Source organism: Acinonyx jubatus, chromosome B1, assembly GCF_027475565.1.
Source record: "Acinonyx jubatus isolate Ajub_Pintada_27869175 chromosome B1, VMU_Ajub_asm_v1.0, whole genome shotgun sequence".
NCBI classification, from domain to species: domain Eukaryota; kingdom Metazoa; phylum Chordata; class Mammalia; order Carnivora; family Felidae; genus Acinonyx; species Acinonyx jubatus.
The window spans coordinates 111,144,279-111,169,955 of NC_069382.1; the positions used below are offsets into that span (position 1 = coordinate 111,144,279).

The following is a 25,677-nucleotide window of genomic DNA, read 5'->3' on the forward strand; positions in this document are numbered from 1 at the left end:
CAACAATTTTACACTTCAGGCAAGATCAACCTTGTACAGAAAAGGAAAAGTAATCACGGCTTTCTACATGGCTCGCTGTGAAGAGCATTTATGTAGTCACAACAAGGCAACCCGGAGCTAAGATCACACCTTTAGAGAGAGAATGGGAAGACAAGTAGATATAGGGCGGGAGTTAAGGGAGAGCTAAATCCTTCCTCATTCTCTTAGAGGTCAACAGACAATGCCTAAAGCTGAGGGGCACCTGGGCTCAGGTGGAAGGGTGTCCGACTCTTGATTTCAGTTCAGGTCAGGATCTCATGGTTCATGGGATGGAGCCCCGCATCAGACTCTGCACTGAGCATGGAGCCTACTTGGGATTCTCTCCTTGCCTCTCCTTCTGCTCCTCCCCTGCTTATGCATGTGTTGTGTGCTCTCCCTCTCAAAAAACCAAACAGAAATTAAAAGATGATTAAATGCCTATAACTACTTGGCTCATGTATACACATGAATCTACTAAAAAAAAAAAAAAACCCAAAAACCTAAATTTTAAAACTCCATTCTCTACTCTTCTTATAGAACTTCTCTAATGAAAACGCAGCCCAATTGTTAAAGTCCATAAAACAGCTAGATAAGATATGGAATTGCATTATAGTTTTCACTGTTCTGATCCAACAATACTCTAAAACTGGAGTAGAAAGGACTTAAACTATAAGCAAACAAAAGCAATAGGAAGTCAATCACAGAGCGAAAATCGTAGACACCCTACTGTTCACGGAATACTTTCAAAAGTACCCCTACTTCTATGTATCTCTAAAGTCCTTTTAAAGTAACTGAGGATCTGAAGGTTACTCTTAGAACTGAGAGAAAAAAGACTTGTGATATTACTCTTAGCCTAATTCTAACAGCCTTCCAACAGAAAATCTTTTAAGACTATGCCCTCCTCACAAAATAACAAAAACCAAAACAGATAATGAATCTGAATTTGCCTTGACTGAGGGGTAATTCTAATTAAAGGAAAAAAAAGAAACCATGTAAGGAGGCTACCAGCAGATAAATTGGTTGATGGCAACTTTTTTGGATCTGCATCAACTAGGGGGAAAGAAACATAAGATATTCCCAACATTCTCATCTAAGATACGATGAGGCAATTCTGAATAAAGGCCATGGTGACTAAGAAAGAAATAGGATTCCTGCATGGCCAGGCAGATGGACAAAAGTCAGTCTGGCGCTATGCCAGGCCCTGGGGATACAAAAGGGACATAATCTTTCACCTCATAAACCTTAATGATCAGCAGGACTAAAAGAAAGAAAAACACCACTAGAACATGCTGATTTAAGTTAAGCAGCAATTAAAGCTCACCCAGAAATTCATCTAAGCAACAGCAGTGAAGACACTTAATTCAATAACAGAGTCTGCATCTATGTCTCTGCTTACACGTCCCAGGAGATGGTGACTAAAATGGAGGTTTTTGTAGAACTCTGCCCCAAATACCTGAACTTAGGGACACTCTCTCTCCGTCTTTAAACTAAACCGAGTGCAGTGAAAGCAGAGGTAGCCTGCACAGGATCTGTGTCTGCAGAGAAAAGGAAAGGCTCCCTGAAGCTGCGGGCACGTTTTGAGTTAGAGGGCTCCAAGTGTTTCTCTGCAGACAGACTCTTATAGAAGTTATTTCTAGAGGGGAGGCAGGTGCCAACACACAGACAATGAGCTAGACTATAAGGAGTCACACCAGTCCTGCCCCGCCTTCTGACAAAGAGGGTTCTCTGTGAACATCAACCCAACTCATCAGGCTCTATGCTGACAGCTCAGAGCCTGGAACCTGCTTCAGATTCTGTGTCTCCCTTTCTCTCTACCCCTCCCCTGCGTGCACTGTCTCTCACTCAAAAATAAATAAATGTTTAAAAAAAAAGAAAGAAAAGCAACTAAGAACTGTTAAGTAAACAATGGTACGGCTGCATTATGGAATATTACACAACCATTAAAAATTATGTTTATTAAGAATTTTACTAATATATTAATAGCTGCACAAATCTTTTTAAAAACTGGTTATTTTGGTATAGGAGTTTAACATGAAATTTACCAATATTTTCATTTATACCTCATAGTCAAGATTCTATTATCCTGTATTTTCTTCTAGCACCTCCAAAGTTTTTCATATTCACTTCTTCGAATCATGTGAAATGTTGTGAATGTATGGAATACAAATTTACACTTCCTTATTTCTTCAAATGGATAATCAATTATCCCCAAACCATTAACCCAATAATCTACCCTTTTCTTAGTGGTCTAAAATGCCACTTTTACAATATACTAAATTCCCATTCTTGTAGTCTGTTTCCCTAATCTTCTATTCCCTGATCCATTTAGATATTCCTGAATCAATACAACACTTCTAAGGATTTTTTTTAACGTTTATTCATTAAAAAGTTTTTTTTAATGTTTATTTATTTTTGAGAGACAGAGCATGAGTGGAGGAGGGGCAGAGAGAGAGAGAGAGAGAGAGAGAGAATATCCAAAGCAGGCTCCAGGCTCTGAGCTGTCAGCACAGACCCCAATGTGGGGCTCGAACCCATGAATGATGAGATCATAACCTGAGCTGAAGTCGGATGCTCAACCAACTGAGCCATCCAGGCGCCCCAATGTTTGTTTATTTTTAAGAGCTGGAGAGAGACAAAGCATGAGTTGGGGAGGGGCAGGCAGAGAGAGAGAGACAGAGACACACACACACACAGAATCGGAAGCAGGTTCCAGGCTCCACGCTATTAGCACAGAGTCTGACGCAGGGCTAGAACTCACAAACCACAAGATCATGACTTGAGCTGAAGTCAGACAATTAACCAACTGAGCCACCCAGGCACCCCATTAAGGATTTTCTTTTAAAGTCTGTGTATTTATTTTGAGAGAAAGAGAATGCGTGCATGCACAAGCTGGGGAGGGGGGTGGGGGGGAGAGAGAGAATCCCAAGCAGACTCCAAACTGTCAACGCAGAGCCCAAGGTGGGGCTCAATCTCACAAACTGTGAGATCATGACATGAGCTGAAGTCAAGAGTCAGATGCGTAACTGACTGAGGCACCCAAGCACCCCAGTACACACTGTCTTAATTATGATAGTCTTAGGGGACATCTGTTAGGACAAGTCCCTTCTTGGTTTTGTTTTTAATTTTTTTTAATGTTTATTTATTTCTGACAGAGAACACAAGCAGAGGTGGGGCAGAGAGACACAGAATTTGAAGCAGGCTCCAGGCTCCAAGCTGCCAGCACAGAGCTCAAACCAACAAATGCTGAAATCAGGACCTGAGCTGAAATCAGACACTTAACCTACTGAGCCACCCAGGTGCCCTTGTTTTTTTTTTAATTTTGAATATTCTATTCTTTTCCAAATGAATTTCAAAATTAGTTTATCAGATTCCATGAAAAACCTTAATGCACTAACATTATTGGTTATCACTTGTTCTTTATAGTGCATTCAGTTCCCCACCATAAACAACAATTTATAAAACAGGTGTTAAATAACATGAACTGAGAGGGGGCCTGACTGGTTCAGTCAACTGAGCATCCAACTCTTGATTTCGGCTCAGGTCATGTCGTCACAGTTCTGTTCATGAGATCAAGTCCTGAATCCGCAGGCTCTATGGGGACAGCACAGAGCCTCCCTGGGATTCTCAATCTGCCCCTCCCCCTCACGTGCACTTTCTCTCTCTCAAAATAAATAAACATGAAAGAAACATGCTTTCCCTCACTGCCCCTTTCCACTGCTCACACACTCTAAAATAAAATAAAATAAATAAAAGCACCTGGGTGGCTCAGTCACTGAAGCAACCAATTCCTGGTTTCAGCTCAGGTCATGATTTCACAATCCATGGGTTCCAGCCCCCTGTTGGGCTCTGTGCTGACAGCGCAGAGCCTGCTTGGGGTTCTCTCTCTCTTCTTCTCTCTCTGCCCCTCTCCTGTGGATTCTCGCTTTCTCAAAATAAATAAAATTTAAAAATTAAAATGAATTTAAAAAATAAAATAAATTAAAAAATTTTTAAATATTTATTTATTTATTTAGAGAGCACACAAGGTCCCTCCCACCTTTTTAAAAATCTTTTTAAATGTTTAGAGAGAGGGAAGGAGAGAGCACGTACACACAAGTGAGAGAGGGACAGAGAGAGGGAATAAATTTTAAAAATAAATAAAAGCTGAAAATCGATGGCATGGGCTATGGAAAGCTATCAACAGTGAGGCGTAAACCATGGCCCTTGTAACTTCCCTGAGACATGACAGAGAAAAAAAGTCAGGGTGACTTACTTCGCACTTACTATCTAGCAGAAAGGCATCAGTTTGTCAGAAATTTTTGCTGGTCCCCAACTAAGAACTGTAACCCTTCATAAGGGATAAAAAAAAAAAAAAAAAAACAACTCAGCACTGAATCTTCAGTAGAGTGTGGGGAGGGATAAAAGATTTTCTTTCACTTGGCCATTTCCAAGATCAAACCCTGCTAAAAGCTGATGATTGCAGCATCAGAGAGCAAACATCAAAACCTCAAAAGAAAACATCAATGTCAGTTTAGCTGACAGAGTGAAACACAACTGAGTTCAGTGATTCAAACACCAACTTCATTCTCATTGCAGTCACACCCAATTTCCTGGCTGGTGCCCAAGGTGAAACTAAGAGTTACCTGAAGGTTTGCATGACCACAGCAAAGTGACAAACACATCTATTGGCTACAAAATCTCACCCTTGCTTTGATGTGCCATCCTTTAGCATGAATATTTTTAAAGATGAGAAACAGAGGATATATTTTAAAGATCTATTCTTGCCAGTTCAGCCACAATCCTACCTTCTATCCTTCAGTTGGGACATTATGGTAAAGAGGCCATCGCTAGTTTTAAAAAACTAACACCTTAAATGACAAATGAACATTTTTAGATCTGTTCCTTAGATATTGGATGTAAGTCTTTAAAGTTTCTGTATTTTAGACCATATTATAGACATGAACCACTTCAGATTTAGCTTCTAATTATTTCAAATCTACCAAATGAAATAGCTAACAAATTTTCATTTCTACTGCATTAATTTTTTTCAGTACAATGAAGGCAGCAAAATACTATTTATAATGTCTGAGAAAAGAAATAAATACTTCTGAATGTAATTCATTTACAAAGCTTCCAACATAAAGGCTTATATCTTATTTTCCTGTGAGCTCATTTCTTAGAAAAAGTTAAGATTATGATCTCAGTAATTACATAACACTTGGAGCTTTATGTATTAGTCATTTAATCGCTGTTTCTTATTAAAATCTATAATATTTCTTAAGAGAATACTCTCATTTCCCATAAACTTTTGTTTCAAGCTTGTTGGGAAAGTCATTTTCAAAAATTTTTATGTTCCTTTAGGGGAATTAGATGAATTCTGTCATCTAATCGCCATTTTCAGTCCGACTTTATTTTTGACTCAATCTCTGAATAAATTTAAAGCAAACTATAATGCAAATCTCTTCTATGTGGCAGTGGTCACGATTTTTGCCCTGACCCATAGCTGCCTTCAAGTGAATTTCAAAGTCAGCTTCCCTTCCTAGGTATTAATGGCCATTTGTCAGAAAAGCATCAGAATTTACTTATCCCCAACATCTGCAATGCAAATGCCACCTCTTAGATGCAGCACCCCTAAGCAAGTACAAAGTCTGCACAACTCTACACGGTGGTCCAGCCTTGCTTTAAAAATGTGAGGTTTAGAGTCCCTACAACTAAAATAGGCTATGGAGAAAACACAGAAATCAACCCCACACTTTGAGTTTCTAATCCAGAACTATGCATTTCAAAGTACAGAAGTATCACACATGGGCCCAGACTTCAGAGAATGTGCAGTCTAACTGAATTAACAAGTACAAAAGCTCTATATAATACAACCAACTTCAACAGAAACAGTGGAATCAAGTGTCAAGTGGCACCCTACCAAGAAAAGCCAAGATGTGTGAAAGGGAACAGAGCTTGTCAAGGAAGCTGGAAGCAGGATTCTGAGGGGCCAGATTTGCATATGCAAATGAAGGAAGCTGGGATATGAAAATCAGGGGATTTTCAAATAATAAGCTGCTTTTTCTTGCTACTTGTCGTGCTCATTTTTACCATCCACAAAGAATTCCCGCTCTAGGATTAATCATGGGTTTGTCCAAGTCTATTTTATTATTTTTGTGCTCCAAAAGAAAGAAAACTAAGGCACTGCAGGAGTTAAAACTATGGGATTCATCATCAGAGGACCTGGATTTAAGTCCTGACTCCCCCACCAACTACTTATGTGAATAATTAACCTTTCTGGGACTTAGTGTTTCCATTCATAAAAGAGTATTATCTGTATGACAAGGATGTAGAGAGATTACATGAGATCATGTGGATAGAAAGTACTTTTTAGACTTTTAGGTAATAAGTTATTCTTAGTGGCTTTATCAAATTTTCATACATCAACCATCTTCAAATTCAGATTTCAAGAACTATATTACCAAGTATTATAATCATTTAAGGAAGTAACTTTAAAATTCAGGACACTGGACTATTTTTGGTGTGTGGGGAGGATAATGATTAAGTGACAGGAGACAGCTATACACCAGTTTAACTCTGATTTGACCATGATCTTGCTACAGAATAGGATACAGACTCAAACTGTCTTTTGAAGTTCCTTGCCCAACATTCCTGGATTTGTCTGAAGTTACACCTGACCACTGACTGACTTCAAAGAATTAAAGTCTCTTTTAATTCATCAATGTTAACTTAATGTTCTCTTTTGAAAGCCAACTGCTTTTTCTGGAGGAAAAAAAAAAACAGTTTATTTGGAGCTTTCATAAAGCAATTTATTTGGAAAACTTTTTAAAAAAGGTTTTAGAAAACTTTATACTTTGGGGCACCTGAGAGGCTCAGTTAAGCGTCTGACCCTTGCTTTCAGCTCAGGTCATGATCTTGTGGTTTGTAGGTTCAAGCCCCACATTGGGCTCTGTGCTGAGTGCATGGAGCCTGCTTGGGGATCTCTCTCTCTCTCTCTCTCTCTCTCTCTCTCTCTGCCCCTTTCTTTCTGCCCCTCCCCCAACTGCATGCACACTCTCGCAAAAGTAAATAAGCTTTAAAAACAAAACAAAACCTTTGTATGGAACCAGGAAAGACCCTGGATACCCAAAGCAATCCTGAAAAAGAAAACCAAAGCTGAAGGCATCACAATCCCAGACTTCAAGATGTAATTACAAAGCTGTAATCATCAAGACAGTACGGTACTAGCACAAAAACAGACACTTCAAATACACACACACACACTGGAGTATTACTCAGCAATCAAAAAGAATGAAATCTTGCCATTTGCAACAACGTGGATGGAACCAGAGGGTATTATGCTAAGCAAAATCAGTCAGAGAAAGACAAATATCACAGGACTTCACACAAGGGAAGGGAAGCAAAAATAATATAAAAACAGGGAGGGGGACAAAATATAAGAGACTCTTAAATATGGAGAACAAACTGAGGGTTGCTGGAGGGGTTGTGGGGGCATGGGCTAAATGGGTAAGGGGCATTAAGAAGGGCACTTGTTGGGATGAGCACTGGAAGTTATACATAGGGGACAAATCACTGGAATCTACTGAAATCATTATTGCACTATATGCTAACTAACTTGGATGTAAATTAAAATATAAAAATAATGATAATAAAAAAACATAACAAAACACCTTTGTACTTTTACACGACAAATTTCCATATGAAACTGGTATGGCTGGGCCATCTTTATGGTACACTTCAAAATTTAATCTCATAGCTCTTACAAAATTCAAGTGTCCATTTCACACTATGAAACAAGTTTTAGTAGTGTTGGAAGCTCTCCTTCAACTCAATCAGCATAATCAAACCCTGAAAAGATACTCCTTTATTTATTTATTTTTTTAAAGTGAGAGAGAACTTACCTTACTAATAAAGCAGAGTGGCTGTTGGGGCACAGGCCTTAGAGGCCACAGGCCAGGTTTGAGCCTTGGCTGCTTCCTCAAGTGATCAGCAAATAGGGGGTAATGTGGACACCTATCTCCCAGGACTCCCGTGAGGGGACTGAGATAGTGAGGAAAGAGCGGAAGGCAGTGTCTAACACATGCTATGTATTAGCTATCATTATATATATATATTATTAACCAAACAAAAGCAGTATGGACTTCAATAGCTGCTGGTAGAAGAAAAGGAAAACATTACCTAGAGGCTTGACTGTGAAAAAAATAAGCTTCTTTGTTAAAAATTATTTACTAGGGATGCCTGGGTGGCTCAGTCGGTTGAGTGTCCGACTTCGGTTCAGGTCATGATCTCACGGTTCGTGGGTTCGAGCCCCGCATCGGGCTCTGTGTTAACAGCTCAGAGCCTGGAGCCTGCTTCGGGTTCTGTGTCTCCTCCTCTCTCTTCCCCTCTCCTGCTCATGCTCTGTCTCTGAACAATATATAAATTTTAAAAAACAATTTTTTTTTTAAATGATTTACTAAAGCACCTGAAGTCTTAACCTGGCCCAGTAAGGCAGAATTTTGTAATTCATTTTAAAGAATGCTAATGTTTAAAGGAACAGTAAGGAAGTAACTTATGAGTGGTTATCTGGTTGGGTCCTTCAAACTAAGGGTTACCACTCCCCTCAAGGTGGTCTTGGGTCCACCTTCTCCAACAACAGCCCCCCAACTAGCCCAGGGTTACTGCACCATCCCTGGCAGTTCCCCTGCACCGACACCCCTGTGCACAGTCCTTTGTGTATAAACTCTCCTCTGATTATCCTTATCTGGCTGAGCCATCTGTTTCCTGCTGAGATTCTGAATTATACAATCACTTTATACTCTGTCTAGTGGTCCAGAGAGTTCCCACATCATGACATGCTTTACACTTTGGAGTACTGTTTTTCTCTGCCAATTTGATAGGTAAAAAAAAAAAAAAAAAAAAAAAAGGAGAAATGCATCCATTTCCCTATTGTGTCTGCATTTATCAGTGATGCTTACTATTTTTCATATGTTTATTAGGCATTTTAAACTTCCTTTACCCATTTCTCTACTGAGATCTTAGTGGATTTTTTTTTTAATTTTTATTTTTATTTTTTAACGTTTATTTATTTTTGAGACAGAGAGAGCATGAACAGGGGAGGGGCAGAGAGAGAGGGAGACACAGAATCTGAAACAGGCTCCAGGCTCTGAGCCGTCAGCACAGAGCCCGACGCGGGGCTTGAACTCACAGACCGTGAGATCATGATCTGAGCCGAAGTCGGACGCTTAACCGACCGAGTCACCCAGGCGCTCCATTAGTGGATTTTTTAAAATAAGTTTGAATGATCTTCATATATATATCTGCTATTTGGATGAAAGAATAAACATCTACTTGACTCAGCTTAAGCAAGGATAGAATTTACTTTAAGGGCGTAAGGATCTCTCTCATGGAGCCTCAATGGAAGGATTTAGTTGTGCCTTGGGAATGGACTAGAACCAGGGACTGGAGTGTCATACTGAGGTTGATGAGTCCCCTTGATCCACGTTTCATTTCTCCTCTTCCCTATTTGTTGGCACATTCTGCTTTATCACTACAAAATTATTTTCACTGCTTCCTACTCCACAGGGTAGAAAATGATCATTACCAAACATCACAAGAGCAGCCAACAGGGATAGCAATCCTAAACCCCATTCCTACTTCCTGGGTCAGGTGGCCAGTTGAATGAAAGTAGTCATGTCCTACTAAGACGGCAAATTCCGCTGTAACCGTGTATCTGAAAGTGGGAAAGATACCTGAAAAAGAAGACTGGCAGAGACCACAAAGGTGTTTTCTGAAGTTTCAAAACCAATAACACTACTATGCTAAAATATAATTCTTGTAGTTTTAATGCTCAATATTTGCCTATGAAAAACCTTTTATAATGTCTTTAAATACGCAGGATAATTGTAAATACAGTATGAAGATATTTCATACTAATTCAGTTCCAAAGGTACGTTCAAGTAATATCATCTCTAAGAGGTTAGACTTTGATGTTTCCATACAATTGCAGGCATAACAACGATGGTTGATTACAATGCTTAGTCACTGGCATAACTCAGACTTCACTGATTAAACGTGGCACAATCCTACTAAATGGAATAAACTAATTGAAGGAAACTGCCTGGATTCATCACAAAGCGAATGTCTTATGCAAAGATGGGCTGTAACGTATTAGCGGAGGATCTGTGCTTAAGGTCAAAAGGACAACAATTCAAGTAGCACACCTGGGTCCTGGGTGACTTTTAGGCATGACCTCACAGAAAACATCCTAAATCCGAACCTTTACAGAAAGAATATTACATTAAAAGGCCAAAACATAAACCACCGCAACTAAATAGTCATTACATTCTAAACAATCCAAACGTTTTCCTTGATAGAGAAGTCAGTAAGGAGTGGACAGCAAGAGGTACTAAGTTTTAGCTGAATTTATCAGTCTCCAGACTTCAGCAGTTTCTGACTTTGGGAAGGCTATCAAAGACTGTGTACCTAAGGGACCTCACAGAACATTAGCAATAAAAGGAACCTCACGGGGCACCTCAGCTGACCTCCCATTTTGACCTTGACCTGACCCAGATATCAACTAACTCTTCTCAAGCCTACTTTTTGGCTTCTCAATAATCCACCCCTTATCTTCCTACCTGCTTAGTCTAACTTCCTCATGTACTTATAAGTCTTTCTTCTGGATCTGTCAGATCTGTTCCTCTATGGGTTGGACTCTGTGTTCCTGGAACAGTCAAGTGTTGCTTCCTTGATTTCTGATTTAGACTATAGACACTATATCCAAATTACCACCTCTTTAACCAGTGCCCCAACCACGGTCTGGCCTCCTCTCCCATCCTACCATGGCCTTACCAGGTTGGCCATGCCCACGAAAGTAGCTGTTACTTCCAAGCGCTGCACAGGTATTGCCCCATCCCACCTGTGAGGGTTATCAATTTACTTCCAGGAAGCTCCAAATTCACCCTTTTGGACTTCCCTGTGAAAATGGATCTGGGCCCTTCCAGTATTTTTCCTTTGCTGGTTGGCACTAAAGTTTTGTCAGCAGGCAGCACTGGGGAGATGTCAGAAGAGGAAAAGGGGCTCTGCTTCCTAGTTCTGGTGTGCTCACTGAACAGCTTCCTGCAGTGCTTCTCTACCGTCTGCCTGTGTTCTTCTAACTTAAGAGTCCTGTGCTTTAGTGAGCAGTCTATCCAGCAGTCAATAGACAGAATATATACAGATAGCTTCTTAAACTGAGCTGAGCTCTGCATACGTAGTCTGCCCAATCTTAGGTGTGATTTCCTTGCTCTGAAGCAGCACAGGGTAACGACTTTCTTCCACAGGATACCTTCTTAGATATTTGCAAACAAATATTTGCTTCTTCTTCGCCTTCTTTTTACCAGATTAAAAATATCTGGCCCCTTTAATGATCTTCTATATGAATCCCCAATATCTTAATCGCTTTTGGATGTACGTCCCTCCCCACCAGCTTGTCAGCGTCTCTTCTGAGGTACTGCCTCAGAAATAAAACGTAACATCCTGGTGCAGGATGCAGGACAGTCCTGATCCAATGTAATGGACAATGGCTTGCTGTGATCAGGATGTTCTACTTTCCTTCAGTCAGTCCAATCCTGTACTCATCCTATACTTTTACCCTCATTAGGAAAAAAGACTTGCTTTCTTCTAGGAATGATACATGCTTACCAAGCGCACAGTAATCTGCTGCAGTATGGAATAAGAAGCCTCCAGAAAAAGAGAATTCCACAGGACCTAGGATGATCTTTTATGCTGTGACAATGCTAGGTTAGGCACAGGCACCATTCAGGATACTATAATATGTTCAGATCAGTGATAATAGTATTACGTATTTCCACTTATATGCATTTTCTATATAATACATGTTGTATATTATGTATCACATATCACATATATATATTATATATATAATAGGGCTGCAAACAACTGTCTCATTAAAGCCTTATTAATGTATCATAGACAAGTGTAGCGTCCAAGTTCAAGGCATACGCAGGTGTGCATGTGTATGGTAATCTAGCCATTTCATCATATAAAATGATAATTACACTGTAGAACATCAAAAGCAACGGGAAAGGAAAACATTTCTTATATCTCAAAGTCAATAAAAGTAATGCACTTGAGACTGATCAACAGTGATATCCAAGCCTGACAAATTAAAGTTAAAAAGCCAGCATATAAGCCAAAAAGAGGAGACTGAGTAAATAATGTGGTGAGGAGACATTACACAAAGTCATATTAATAAATCTCTTTCTGAACATACCCTGAATCACAGTGGATTAATCTCAATAGTATATTATGTACTAAAATGTATTTCCCTCTAAAACACAGCATCTTTCAACAATCCTAAGTATCCAATTAAGATCTCCTTTTAGACCATATTTCTAACAGAAACTATGCAATTAAATTCCTATACTAGATATATAGGATATTAACCATCACAATTCGTCTCAAGGAAGTCCTTCCCTAAAACCATACTATCAGCCATCTTCTCCCAACTGTACATTTTTTCTCCTCCTTATCAAGTGTCATTGCATAAACTTGAATTCTGGCTTTAGCTTCTAGCTGAACCATTAGAAATTTCCCTTCCTTAGCTTACAGTGTATAAGTGAGACTACACCATTTTCTATTAAGCTGCAGCCCAGAGGGCAGCTAATAATGAACCCAACAAGGTGTCAAATGTTCCTGTTCTATCCCAAATTAAAAATGCTGCCTTTCCACCATTTCCTTTTCAAGTTTTCCAGAAAGAAATAAAAGTTTCCCTGTAAATATCTATTGTTGAGGAACACATATAAACATAGTTCAAGAGAGCCTCAGAAATTCAGTGCCCACAAAAAGCAAAACTTTGTTTCTGGCCAAGGGAACGGCAGGAGAAACAGCTAAATGTCCACCAAAATCCATCTCTCTTCTTCCACAGTTATCAAGTTTTAGCTGGAATGTGGCTCCCGGCCAGGACCACATCTCTCAGCCCCCTTGTAGCTACATGTGGCCACGTGACATATCCAACGAAATAGTGGAACACGAGCACGAGTGTTATGTGACATTAATAATCCTAGCCCACTAACACCTTGCAAGTATTAAAAGCAAACAAAAAACAAATAAATAAAACCCACCTAAGGTCCTTTGACTCTGGAAGCTACATGTTGACGATGACAGAGAAAATGGTCAGGTCAGGGTCCCTGAATGACTGTGTGGAACAGAGCTAGTGTAGACCTAAAAAATTCACCTCAGAACCATTTCCTAGAAAGAAAAAACTGGCTTAAAAAAATGTTTAATTATTGTTGGGTCTTTTGTTTCAGCAAAAGTTGAACTTCACAGCTCATCCCAATCAATAAAGATAACAGAAAATTCACTTAGAAAATGGTTTAGGAAAGGAAAAGGAAGGAAAAATAGTACATGTACACTGACTGTAAGCTCTAATGCTAGATTCAGATTAAAGGCAAATGGTACCCAGGGTTTAATGATAATTCACCAGAGAAATAAATCCACTGGAATAAATGCCTGTGTCAATATACTGTTCCTTGAACATTCCTTACACAAGTCTTCACTACTTTATCATGTCACTTCTCCTACAGAATGAGAACTCACCACAGAACCTGGATTGTTCCCCTGCCTTCAGACAGCAACTCATTATCTTACTCCCAGCCTTCCCATGCGCTTCCTTCTCTCGTTCCCGCCAGGCAGTGGGGCCTCGCGATCAGCTCTGACCGAAATCTACAGAAATACCTATGCATCTTCACAATTCTTCCTTTCGTTCTTCCCATTGTTCTAGTTCCTGTTATTCCAGCTTCATGTACACTAACCATGACTTCACGATGGGTCTTTGGTCATGTACTCACTTACCTCATCCCACTATACACACACTGGATTGCCAGATCCAGATTCCTCTTCTGGAACAGCAGCTCTTTAGTACTGACAAAATCCTGGTATACAGTCTACAGGCCGGGGGTTGGCAAACTATAACTTCTGGGCCAAATGTGGCCTACTGCCATTTTTAAAAATAAAGTTTATTGGAAAACACACTATTCATTTATGTATTGTCTATAACTGCTTTCACATTACAATGCCAGAGTTGAGTTAGTTGTGACACAGACTCCAGGATGCAAAGCCTAAAATGTTCACTACCTGGACCTTAATAGAAAATGATCAGGGCACCTGGGTGGCTCAGTCGGTTAAGCGTCTGACTCTTGGCTCAGTCGGTTAAGCGTCTGACTCTTGATTTTGGGTAGGTCATGATCTCACAGTTCATAGGTTTGAGCCCTGTGTCCAGCTCTGCACTGGCGGTGCGGAGCCTGCTTGGGATTCTCTCTCTCTTCCTCTCTGTGCCTCCCCCCACTGCACGCTCGCTCGCTCTCTCTCTCAAAATAAATAAAAACTTAAAAAAAAAAGATCACATGATCAGCATGTGGTATAGACCAACATCTTTTCTCAAAGACAATGGCAGCTATCTTCTTATTCCTTATTCATTTAGCAATACTATAACCACCTGCACTGGCAGAATAAGAAATACAAACATATATACATATGCCCAAAGATATAAAACATATGGTACCTCCCTTTAACCAGACCCTAAGCTCTGAAAGACCAAGTGATGGTCATCTTATTGCAACTCCATGCTCCAAAGTACAGTATGCCCCACATCTGGAATGGTGGTAAAAAGATGGTTACAGGAAAGGACCTGCAGGCTTCCTAACATCAAAAAATGTATTCTTTTCTTTGGGGGTTATTTTCCAAAAGGTTAATCTTATATTTTGCCCAGGAGCTATATCTTACAAATAAACATCTGTATCATCAATTTAAAAAAAAATTTTTTTAATGTTTATTTATCTTTGAGAGAGAGAGAGACAGAGCACAAGCAGGGGAGGGGCAGGGAGAGAGGGAGACACTGAATCCACAACAGGCTCCAGGCTCGGAGCTGTCAGCACAGAGCCCGACACGGGGCTCCAACCCATGAACCATGAGATCATGACCTGAGCTGAAGTCAGATGCTCAACTGACTGAGCCACCCAGACACCACCCGTTGATTTTAAATATTCTAAATTATTTAAGTTTTAACAATAAAGCCTTTAGTACTAACACTAATAATTTTGGCAATCACAAAACCTCACTTTCCAAGTCTAAAACCAGTATGATCCAATACTGGGAGAATCCCATTTAGGAAAGCCCTGGTCTATGGAGACAAGTGCTACCTTCCCCACATATAAACAATCCTCCTAAATCAACACCACACTTTAAAAACAGCCAAGACCATTATCAAAAAAGAAATGGTAAGTGTTGACAAGGTGGTGAAGAAAAGAGAACTCTTGTGCACTGCTGGTGGGAGTACAGAAAAGCTCCTTTAAAAAATTAAAAACAGGGCTACCATATGATTCAGCAGTTCCACTTCTGGGTACTTAGCAGAGGAAATAAAAACCACTACTTGAAAAGATATGTACCCCCATGTCCATGGCAGCATTATTTATAACAGCCAAGATATGGAAACAACCTAAGTGTCCATCAATAGATGGATGAATGGATAAAGCAAATGTGATATAAATACACAATGGAATATTATCCAGCCATAAAAAAAGAATGAAATCTTGCCATTTGCAATAACATCGATAGGCCTTGGGGGGCACCTGGGTGGCTCAGTCGGTTAAGCATCTGACTTCAGCTCAGGTCACAATCTCACAGTTTGTGAGTTCGAGCCCCACATCAGGCTCTGTGCCAAGAGCTCAGAGCCTGGATTCTGCTTTGGATTCTGTGTCTCCCTCTCTCTCTGCCCCTCCTCGCTTGTGCTCTGTGTGTCTCTCTTTCAAAAATAAACATTAAAAAAAAAAAACAAAACAAACATGGATAGACCTTGAGGATATTATGCTAAGTGAAACAAGTCAGAGAAAGACAAATGCCAGATAATCTTACCTATATGTGGAATCTAAACTTTTTTTAAATGTTTATTTTTGGAAGACAGAGTGCAAGTGGGTGGAGGGGTGGGGGGAGGACAGAGAGAATCTGAAAAGGCTCCAGGCTCTGAGCTGTCAGCACAGAGCCCAATGGGGGGCTCAAACTCACGAACTATGAGATCATGATCTGAGCCGAAGTTGGATGCTTAACTGAGCCACCCAGGTGCCCCTTACCTATATGTAGAATCTAAAAAAGAAAAGGGAAGAAAGGAAAAAAAACAAGCTCACAGATACAGAGCAGATGGGTGGATGCCAGAGGTGGGGGACGGGTGAAATGGGTGAAGATGGTCAAAAGGTACAAACTCCCAGTTAAAAAAATGTCATGGGGACGTAATACACAGCGTGGTGACTATAGGTAATAACACTGTATTGCATACTTGAAAGCTGCTACCAGAGTAAACCTTAAAAGTTCTCATAAGAAAAAAACTTCTGAAACTATGTCTTGACACACATACAATATACATATACAATATATATTTAAAATGTACACAAATATATATTTGCAATATATACAAATACACATTTACAATATATACAAATATATATTTACAATATATACAAATATTGAATCACTATGTTGTAAACCTGAAATGAATATAATGTTGTATGTCTTACACCTCAATTAAAAAACAAAAAACAAAAACCAGCCAACAAAATACACACCCTTACACACCAGGCTGTCTGTCCTTACATAATTTATGTTTCATTAGATTATGTTAATAATGTCCTTTAAAATCCTGATTTGAAAGCATATCTGAGGGAAAAAACTAACCAAAATATTATTTAGGATTACTGCTTTCTTTTAATAGAAAAATATGATAAATACCATTTTGATTAACTTTTTAGAAACCTTCAATTATTCGAGGCTCACATCCCGAAGAGTAGGTAAGAATGCTTTAGGTGTTCCCGGCTAGATGAAGCGAAGAGGAAACGGAGAAGGTTAGGCCTAAAGAAAGCATACTGTTAAGAAACTCTATGTAATATTTAGTTATCCGTCCACTCATCCCTCTACCCAGCAAGCACGTATTATTCAGGGCAGAGGCCATCAGAGGTGAGGAAAAATAGCTCTGACCACAAGGTGCTGAGAGAATGCAGGAGGGAAAACCATTCAAGCACACCTGCAACACATGGGATGCAGTAAGTGCTGCGGAAGAGAAAAAAGAACGCGGAGTTAATTCTGCTGGCAGAGACCTGTGGACCTCATCAAAAAGGGGCTCCAGGGAGTGGGTGGGTGGGTACTGGAACTCGGCCTTGGAGGACGTGTAGAATCAGGAGAGTGAAGAAGGGTGATTTGGGGGGCGGGGTATACAGCTGCCTAGGGAGCAGCACAGATACCGACAAAGGGAGGCATGGAGTAGAAAGTGGGACTGATGGCATGAGGCCACAGGATTTCCCAATCAACTGCAGCTTATGTTTTAAAGCTTGCTTACCTTGGTTTCACTAATAACAAACCCATAAAAGGGTATTTACAAGGTCAAAAGAAACCATACTTTCCCCTGGAAAGTGGAGATTGCTTTATTACATATTATCTGAAACATTCCCAAAGCAGACTTGCAGAAATAAGTTATCAGACCATAAAATGTTACCACAAACATCCTCCAGCAAGAGCTCAGACAGCCAATGCTATGTTGATCTGTTTGCAGACATTTTCTAAAATGTTTTTTCAGGTTTACGGTCACATTACTGTCAACTCTCAGGTAATAAAAATGTACACCTGTATTCCAGCTGCATTACTGGTGGAAAGAGCAGGTATTCATCAAAAACCTTTCAAAATCCTCTCTTCAAATATCCCACTTAACTCACTGGGGAAATTAATACCAAAAACAAAATATTTAACAAGAGACAGTCCACACATATGAACACCCATACCCACACACACACAATCAGGAAAAGAACAACAATTTGTCAAAAAGAATAACTTCTTCCTTCTTCCAACCAGGTTCAGGACATTTGTTATTTACTGTTAGGCCTAAGAGGTTAAAAATAATCTAACTCATCCCTAGGCCTCAGAAATGCGATTTGAGCATTCATTATAAAAGCACTCCCGGGGCACCTGGATGACTCAGTGGGTTGAGCTCCCGACTCTTGATTTCCACTCGGGTCGTGATCTCATGGTCGAGATCGAGGCCCGTGTCTGGCTTTGCACTGACAGCTGCTTGGGATTCTCTCGCTCCCTCTCTCTCTGCCCCTCCCCTGCTTGCTCGCTTGTACATGGGTGCACTCTCCCTCTATCCCTCTCTCAAAAAATTAAACTTAAAAAAAAAAAACAAAGAATTTATTGAAAAAAAAAAAAAAGGCCTTCCTACAACAAAATAATTGAGAGTTCATCACCACTTGTGCCCACAGCAGTTCTGCAAACCACACCGTCTCAACCCAGTAAATACCAAAAGACCCTCAGAGAGAACACATACTTCCAGGATGATCCTTCAGGAAGACTTTTTTCCACCCTAAAGTTTGCCACAATAAAGCTTTGTGCACCTACCCGTTTCCGTTTCTTGATAAGAGGTTTAATGTTTCATGTCACTTTTTGTTTCCGCTCACAGGCTATAGACGTTTCAACTCCGGTTCTGTCTCGTCTCTCTTTTCATGGCTCTCTATTTCTTGCCCTCACATCTACTCAGAGAAATTCTCTTCACTAGACTTTGTTTATGGTGATTTCATACAGCATTTCTCACCAATATTGTGAATCCTAGACAGAAATCTAATTATCCCCCAAAGAGCTGCCGAAAGCCTGGACTGCAGGGCTGTTTCCTTTATTAATGAACCTGTGTCTAAAGTAAAAATCATGTACAATCAAGTAATACCATTTATGAGTTAACAAAATAGGAAACTCTCAGAATAAGAGATTTGGTAGGCATTGCTAGTTGACCCAAACTATATTTGAAGTCAGGTGAGGACAGTGGAGGTAGCAAGGAGGTAAGATTCAGGCCAGGTGAAGGCACGAAGAAGAAAAAAAGGTGAGAGGACAGCAAAACAACTTCAGTACCACATTTAAGAGAGAACCATACATGTCAACTACATCTCAAGAATGAGTGAGAGAACCACAGCATCAAAGAATTTGATTCTTACAGCAACTCTATTCAGTACAATCAATATTTAGTGAGCACTTTCTCGGGGTGAAGCACATAGCAGAGACCGTGTGAACCAGAAACTGGTTTGCCACACTTCCACAATTAACTACTTAGAATATATTCAAACACCAAGAGCTGATTTTTTAAAAATTTCTTAAAAACGTATTTTCACGTTTTCCCATTAAAAGATCATTTCAGGGGCACCTGGGTAGCTCAGTCAGTTAAGCGTCTGACTCTGGCTCAGGTCATGATCTCACGGTTCGTGAGTTCGAGCCCCGCGTCGGGCTCTGTGCTGACAGCTCAGAGCCTGGAGCCTGTTTCCGATTCTGTGTCTCCCTCTCTCTCTGCCCCTTCCCCACTCACGCTCTATCTCTGTCTCTGAAAAATAAGCATTTAAACAATTAAAGATAATTTCAGAAAAAATTGGTGAGGATGTGAATGTAGGAAAAAACGAAGGTAGAGAACATGAAACCATGAGTGTGGTAAATACGTAAAATGCTTATCATTTCACATTTGTTGGAAGGTAGGTTGAAAATCTGACCCGACGCTTCCTGGCAGCCAGTGCACAGGGAGAACAGCACTGGCTACAGTCATTTCACTGCTGGTACAAAAAACTCCCGCATCTGCGCAGGAGAAACCAACAACTCTAATGCTACGACCAGACCGCAACTTCTTCCATGGATCCTCTTAAAGGGCACCTTTCAACTGACTACCATGTTTCACAGGGCTGTTTCTTAAAAGGTATGCTAATGCGGGGGCACCTGGGTGGCTCAATTGCTTACACATCCTACCTCAGCTCAGGTCATGATCTCCAGCTTCCTGGGTTCAAGCCCCAAAACAGGCTCTGTGCTGACAGCTCCAGAGCCTGGAGCCTCCTTCGGATTCTGTGTCTCCCTCACTCTCTGCCCCTCCCCCACTCGTGCTCTGTCTCTCTTAAATATACTTAACGAAAATTTATTTTTAATTAAAAAAAGGTATGCTAATGTGGAAAATACAGTAAACACATTTGGATGAGGGATCCCATACCATGCAGTGAACATACAGCTCAGAACAGAGAGCTGATATTTGTTTAAAAAAAAAAAAAAAATACTGTGGTAAATGAAACAGGAATTAAAAAAAGAAGATACTTCTAGAATATGGCTAAGATTATGCTGTTCTGTTTATTAACTATTGGCTTATAGCCTGTAGGTTAGCTCAAGATGTCTATTATAAAATGGTTCTAATCCTAGATACTCTTGAATAAGCAATATTTCACAGATGAAAACACTGGTAATGACAGAACAAAGTATCAGAGCGAGACTTAATCTATTCTGACATGCCTACCCCGTCAAATCAATTTCAATTCCTTCTTAAAGGGAAAACAGTTATTACAATCACTAGGTAAAACTGCCATTTTACTGACTGCCTAAGATCATAAAAGAGGCCTGTTCAACCATTAAGACAACCATTCTGACACTGACAATATTTTATTCAACACTATATTTATATCCCCTGGTAAAATTACAAATGGCGACTTTAAAGATGGCAAGAGCTTTGGAGACCAATTAGATAAATCTTCTTGTTTCGAAAAGGGAATACAACAGGCCTAAACAGACCGAATGACTTGGCTAAGTTCAGGGAGCTCACGGGTGGCAAGGCCAGGTGGCACTCAGATGTTCCAACTGCCTAGCGCCAACTAAATTAGCTGCTCATTTCTCTGCTAGCACCTAAACACATTTAGCTTACACAGCTATTAGATCAACCAGTATTTGCCTCAGGTTTTCTACCAATGCTTCACAAAGACCTCATTCAACATATACTTGTCTGCCAAGATATAGAATGATTTTCTAGCTTCGAGTTTGCCATAACACTCATTGTTAAACTGCAATAAAGAGCAAAATCTAAAAAAAAACAAAAACAAAAAAACTGAGCGCTAATACCTGAGTGCTGGGAAGATGGTAATGTTTAATATTTAGCAAACTGGTCCAGAATGACTTTACCCCAGTATCTGCTATAGTGTAAGTACAATCCCCAACATATAACCAAGCGTTCTCCTCGCAAGGGAGCTCTGAAACCAGTATTACAGAATACACTGCAGTAATTACAAACACAAGAGGCAGAATGGGAGGAAAAGTATCAAATGAGAATGACTTAAATTCAAAAGGTGGAAACAATTTCTCAATGAACATTTGGTGGTGGGATTGAAACATGTGTCGGTTTGTTTCTAGATGTTAAGAAAAAAAAAGTATACTCTGAAAGTACTTTTTTTTTTTTTTTTTTTTTTTTAGTTTTAAACACAGTTTATGGTAGGGACTCAAACGCCGTAGTGGGGGTTCTGAAATCTTACCAGGGGACTTCTCAAACTAAGCAGCAGAAAACCCAAATTAAGAAAGGCACAGTTAGGTAAGGGCTTTCTGTTTAGAGATAATTCGCCAGGTGCTATAACCACTCAAAGCTGTCCCCTGGAGAACAGGCCAGCAGGAGCCATGGATTGCCCTGACAACCACTCAGCCAGAATGCTACTGACAAGCAGAGATGCTGACACGGGAACGTGACCATGGACACCAAAGCATGCCTTGGCTAAAGGCAACACAACACACTCTGGCACTCTTGCCCTTCAGACTGAGTGCATTCTTGAACAATCCTGGTATACTAAACATACCTATGTTGACAAACTTTCTTCCACCCACAAAATACTGGCAGACAAGGATGAAAAATGTGTATTTTCCAAACTTACTAAATCCTCCTCCAAAACACACTCATCCTTTTAGAAAAGGCCAAATATAACTGGGAAAGCTAACCTGAAATACTATTATAATGACAAGTCCTTGCAAGCTAGGATTTTATGAGCTATCGGGTTGCAAATATCACTTTTGTTGTTTTTTTCCTGTTGTTTGCATAGACTCCAGAGGTCTGAATGTTTGTGGCAAAAATATATAAAATACTTGTCTTTAGCCACAGGACTTTTCATATCAAATGGGGCGACCACAAACCAGTGAGACTTTAGAATGAAAAATGTCCCTACAGCCAGTTAATTTGATTTGCAGAAAATGGTTCAGTAGTCCCAGCCAAAACTAAGTGGCCAGGATATTTCTGTCAGTTTCTTTATGGTACGATTTTTTTTCTTCAATATATGAAATTTATTGTCAAATTGGTTTCCATACAACACCCCGTGCTCATCCCAACAGGTGCCCTCAATACCCATCACCACCCTCCCCTCCCTCCCACCCCCCATCAACCCTCAGTTTGTTCTCAGTTTTTAAGAGTCTCTTATGCTTTGGCTCTCTCCCACTCTAACCTTTTTTTTTTCCTTCCCCTCCCCCATGGGTTTCTGTTAAGTTTGTCAGGATCCACATAAGAGTGTTTATGGTATGATTTCAAAGAGGCATATACAGAAGTAAACTCTTCTTTCAAGGGGTCTTTTATCAAACAAGTAAAATGGAAGCATTGCCATTTCTAAAGTTCAGTAAATTGACTTAATAGCACGGACTGGCAAGACTTAAAACCAGTTAGAAACCAAATATAAGGTTTCTTGGGACGATTACCTAGAGACAAAGTACTAACCACTGTCTCCCTATGATTAAGCCTCATAAGCCCCGCTGTATCATTTTCTTTTAAAGGGCATCCACATTCCTGCTGGGGCATGCTTCAGCACCAGGTGGGAACAGCATCAGGTGGGAAATATGCAGAAGAGGGCTTAGAGCTGATCATTTGAGAAAGCGCAGCTAGTCTTGGGCTCCGTAAAAATTCCACTTACTATTAAATGGGTTTAATAGAAAACTAAATTAATCTTTTGTTTAAATGCTGGTATAGGGGCACCTGGGTGGCTCAGTCAGTTAAACGTTGACTCCGGCTCCTTCCAGCCCCATGCCCAGCTCTGAACTGACAGTGTAGAGCCTGCCTGGGGCTCTCTCCCACTCTCCCCCTCAAAAATACACTTAAAAAAATAACAAATGGTGCTACAGCAAAGGGGGTTCCTGGGGTTGTTTCACTGTTTGGTATTATCTGTGACTGTAAAGTGCAGCATTTTTTAATAAAGTACAATTTCGGGGCGTCTGGGTGGCTCAGTCGGTTAAGCGTCCGACTTCCGCTCAGGTCATGATCTCACAGTCGTGAGTTCGAGCCCCGCGTCGGGCTCTGGGCTGATGGCTCGGAGCCTGGAGCCTGCTTCTGATTCTGTGTCTCCCTCTCTCTCTGCCCCTCCCCTGTTCATGCTCTATGTCTCAAAAAGAAATAAACGTTAAGAAAAATAAAAAAAAATAAAGTACAATTTCAAACGTGGAAAACCTTCCCTCCAATTTGTGAAGTCTACCATTTTACATTTTAAGGAGTTTGCCCCTTTTCCTAGTCGTTAGTAATAAAATGCCCTTTCCCCATTCTCTTTCAAACACTCAAGAAAGGAAATTTAAAATATTTAAATATTTCCTCCAGCATTCAAAACTCTGAAGCCTTGAAATACTTGGAGGAAAAAAAAAACAAACAGGAAGTGAAAGTGACAAGATAATGGCATGGCTTCTTTTCTGCTTTTCTTTCAAACTGCGCAGCTAAAACGTTATTTTTCTAACAATCTGAAAGTAATCTAAAGGGGGGAAGGGGTGAGAAAACTCAGAGACGCGCTCCCAAATCACACACACCTGGAAGGCTCTTGCTAATGGGTTCTTTCCTCATCAGGCTCAGTTAGGGCTCGTGTCAGGCTCCATCCCCATCCGAGTTACGCGCAGCATTTCCCCCTGGCTTTTCCAGGGCGCATCCACTCCCCTCCCTCTGCTCCAAGCTACGGTTCCACACTGGCCACAACACAACTGTGTCAAGCCAGCTGTTACTCACCGACACACACTCATGATTCACCCGCGTGTCGGAACAAAACGCGAGTTTTTCTTCCCTCTTTTTAGAAGGGAGGGGCTGGCGGTTTTCAGGCTGGAGATTTCACTTTCCTACGACAGTGCACCCCCGGGGGACAGCCCCTCCGCTCGATCGTTTTTCTATAGCTCCTCTCTGCACCGACCACCGAGCCGGCGGCAAAGTGGCTGAAAACTCCTGAGCGCGCGGTGGCCGCGAAGAAACCGCCTCCCGGGGAGATTTTGCTGCTCCCCGGGCCGCCGCCCAGTGGCCGAGGTGATGCGCCTCCTCGCCTTCCCTCGGCTCCTGGGACCCACGTCTGCGGCCCGGGAGCCCACCTGCCGCGGTCCGCCCGCGCGCGGAGCCGGAGGGCCAGCCACACGCAGAGAACTTGCCGGCCGGCCGCTCGGCTTTCGCCGCCGCCCAAGTTGCGCTACGCAAACTTTTCCAGCCGCCCTCCCCCCGCCCCCACCCCTCCGGCGCCGGGCTCGGTCGCACCTGAGGCGTCGGCGTTCGCGGCGGCGGATGCACTCGGCCCGCGGGTCTGGGTGTCGGCGGCAGCCGCGGGCGCCGCGGCCAGGGGCCCCTCAGGAGCATCATCCTGCCCGGGCGCGGGCTGCCGCGCGACTCAGCCGGCCATCGTCAGCCGCCGGCAGCAGGCGCTCTCGCGGCGCGCAGCCCGCCCCGCGCCTCCCACCGGCCCCCGCCTCCCAGCGCCGTGGCCGCGCCGCCGGGCGGGGGGCGGGCTAAGGGGAGGGTGTGTCCCGCTTCCCGCGGCTCTCGAACGCGCCCCGGCGCCGCGCGGGGCAGTTTTCTGTCCTCCGACCGAAAAAAAAAAAAAAGAAAAGAAAAGAAAAAGGGGAGGGGCGCTAGTGAACCGCCCTCCCCCAGCTTAGATTTGGAGGGGCACAGCGCCAACGCTTGGCCGGCTCATCTTTTTACCCGCGGAAGACCCTTGTGGAATGAACGAGAGCAGGCGATCACACCCTTGGGAGCTGTTGCTTTCAATGCTCGCTGTTAATTCTGGGTACTTAGCTTCTCGATTCCCGCCCACTGGGCAAGGAGGCGCGGGGGTGAGGGGAAGAGAGCGTCAGGGATCTGGAGAGAGGCAGGGTCCCTTTGGAAGTTAATCTCAAAGACTGAGTGGGAAAGGAGGAGAGAAGCAGGTCGCCTAGGTTCCAGCTCGCACTTGGCTCCAAGGGCTGTGCTAAGGGCTGTGATGGCCAATGAGCTCCAATTAGAGGGTCAGCTCAAGGCCTACTTCTGCCGGATGTTTGCTGTTCTCTAGATGGTGGCCCACCTGCAGCTCTTTGGGACCGTCTCTCCCACAGAATTGGCTACTCTTTGCAATCACGTTTTTAATAGAAAGAACTAAGGAACTGGAACGTAGTGTTCCCAGCAAGTGGGAAATGTAATGTTTTGTCTTGGAGACTTTGTTTAAAAAAACAACAGCATTTCAGAGCAACCTAATCCAAGCTGAGAGCTTGGATTACTTACTTACAATACAGCTCCTAGATAAAATACAGGATGCCCAGTTAAATTTGAATTTCAAATACACAACACAGTATTTAAGTATGTCCCAAATATTGCATGGCTCAAACTCTTTAAAGAAAAATGGAATATTTGGGATATACTTAGATTAAATTATTTGTTGTTTATCTGTAATTCAAATTTAACTGGCATTCTGTGTCATAAGTTGCTAAGTCTGCAAAAGGCTTGAAGTAATGAATAAAAACTGCCAAACAATGCAACAAGTGGCAAATCTCTCCTAATAATGATCTTTCTTCATTGAAAAAAGATGGAGATTTCTATGATAGCAAAAGCTTTGCCACCATTAAAATCTAATTCATATGTGGTAA

At 41.5% G+C, this 25,677-nt stretch overlaps 1 protein-coding gene across 5 annotated transcripts in view; it reads right to left on the bottom strand.

Annotated features, from left to right (window-relative positions):
• The window catches only part of MCUB (mitochondrial calcium uniporter dominant negative subunit beta), a 104,339-nt gene extending 79,781 nt beyond the window's left edge, over positions 1 to 24,558 (bottom strand). Inside the window, exon 1 of one of the 5 annotated variants that reach the window (XM_053217068.1) lies at positions 23,807 to 24,271. Coding sequence is in view for 1 of the 5 variants with exons in the window: in XM_027062347.2 (XP_026918148.1) it covers positions 24,317 to 24,418 (102 nt within the window). In the remaining 4 variants the exon portion in view is untranslated. Of the gene's footprint in view, positions 1 to 23,806; positions 24,272 to 24,316 lie in introns of those variants that run through there. The other 4 variants (XM_027062343.2, XM_027062347.2, XM_053217069.1 and 1 more) reach the window with 4 other exon arrangements.
• Between the last annotated feature and the right edge of the window lie 1,119 nt (positions 24,559 to 25,677).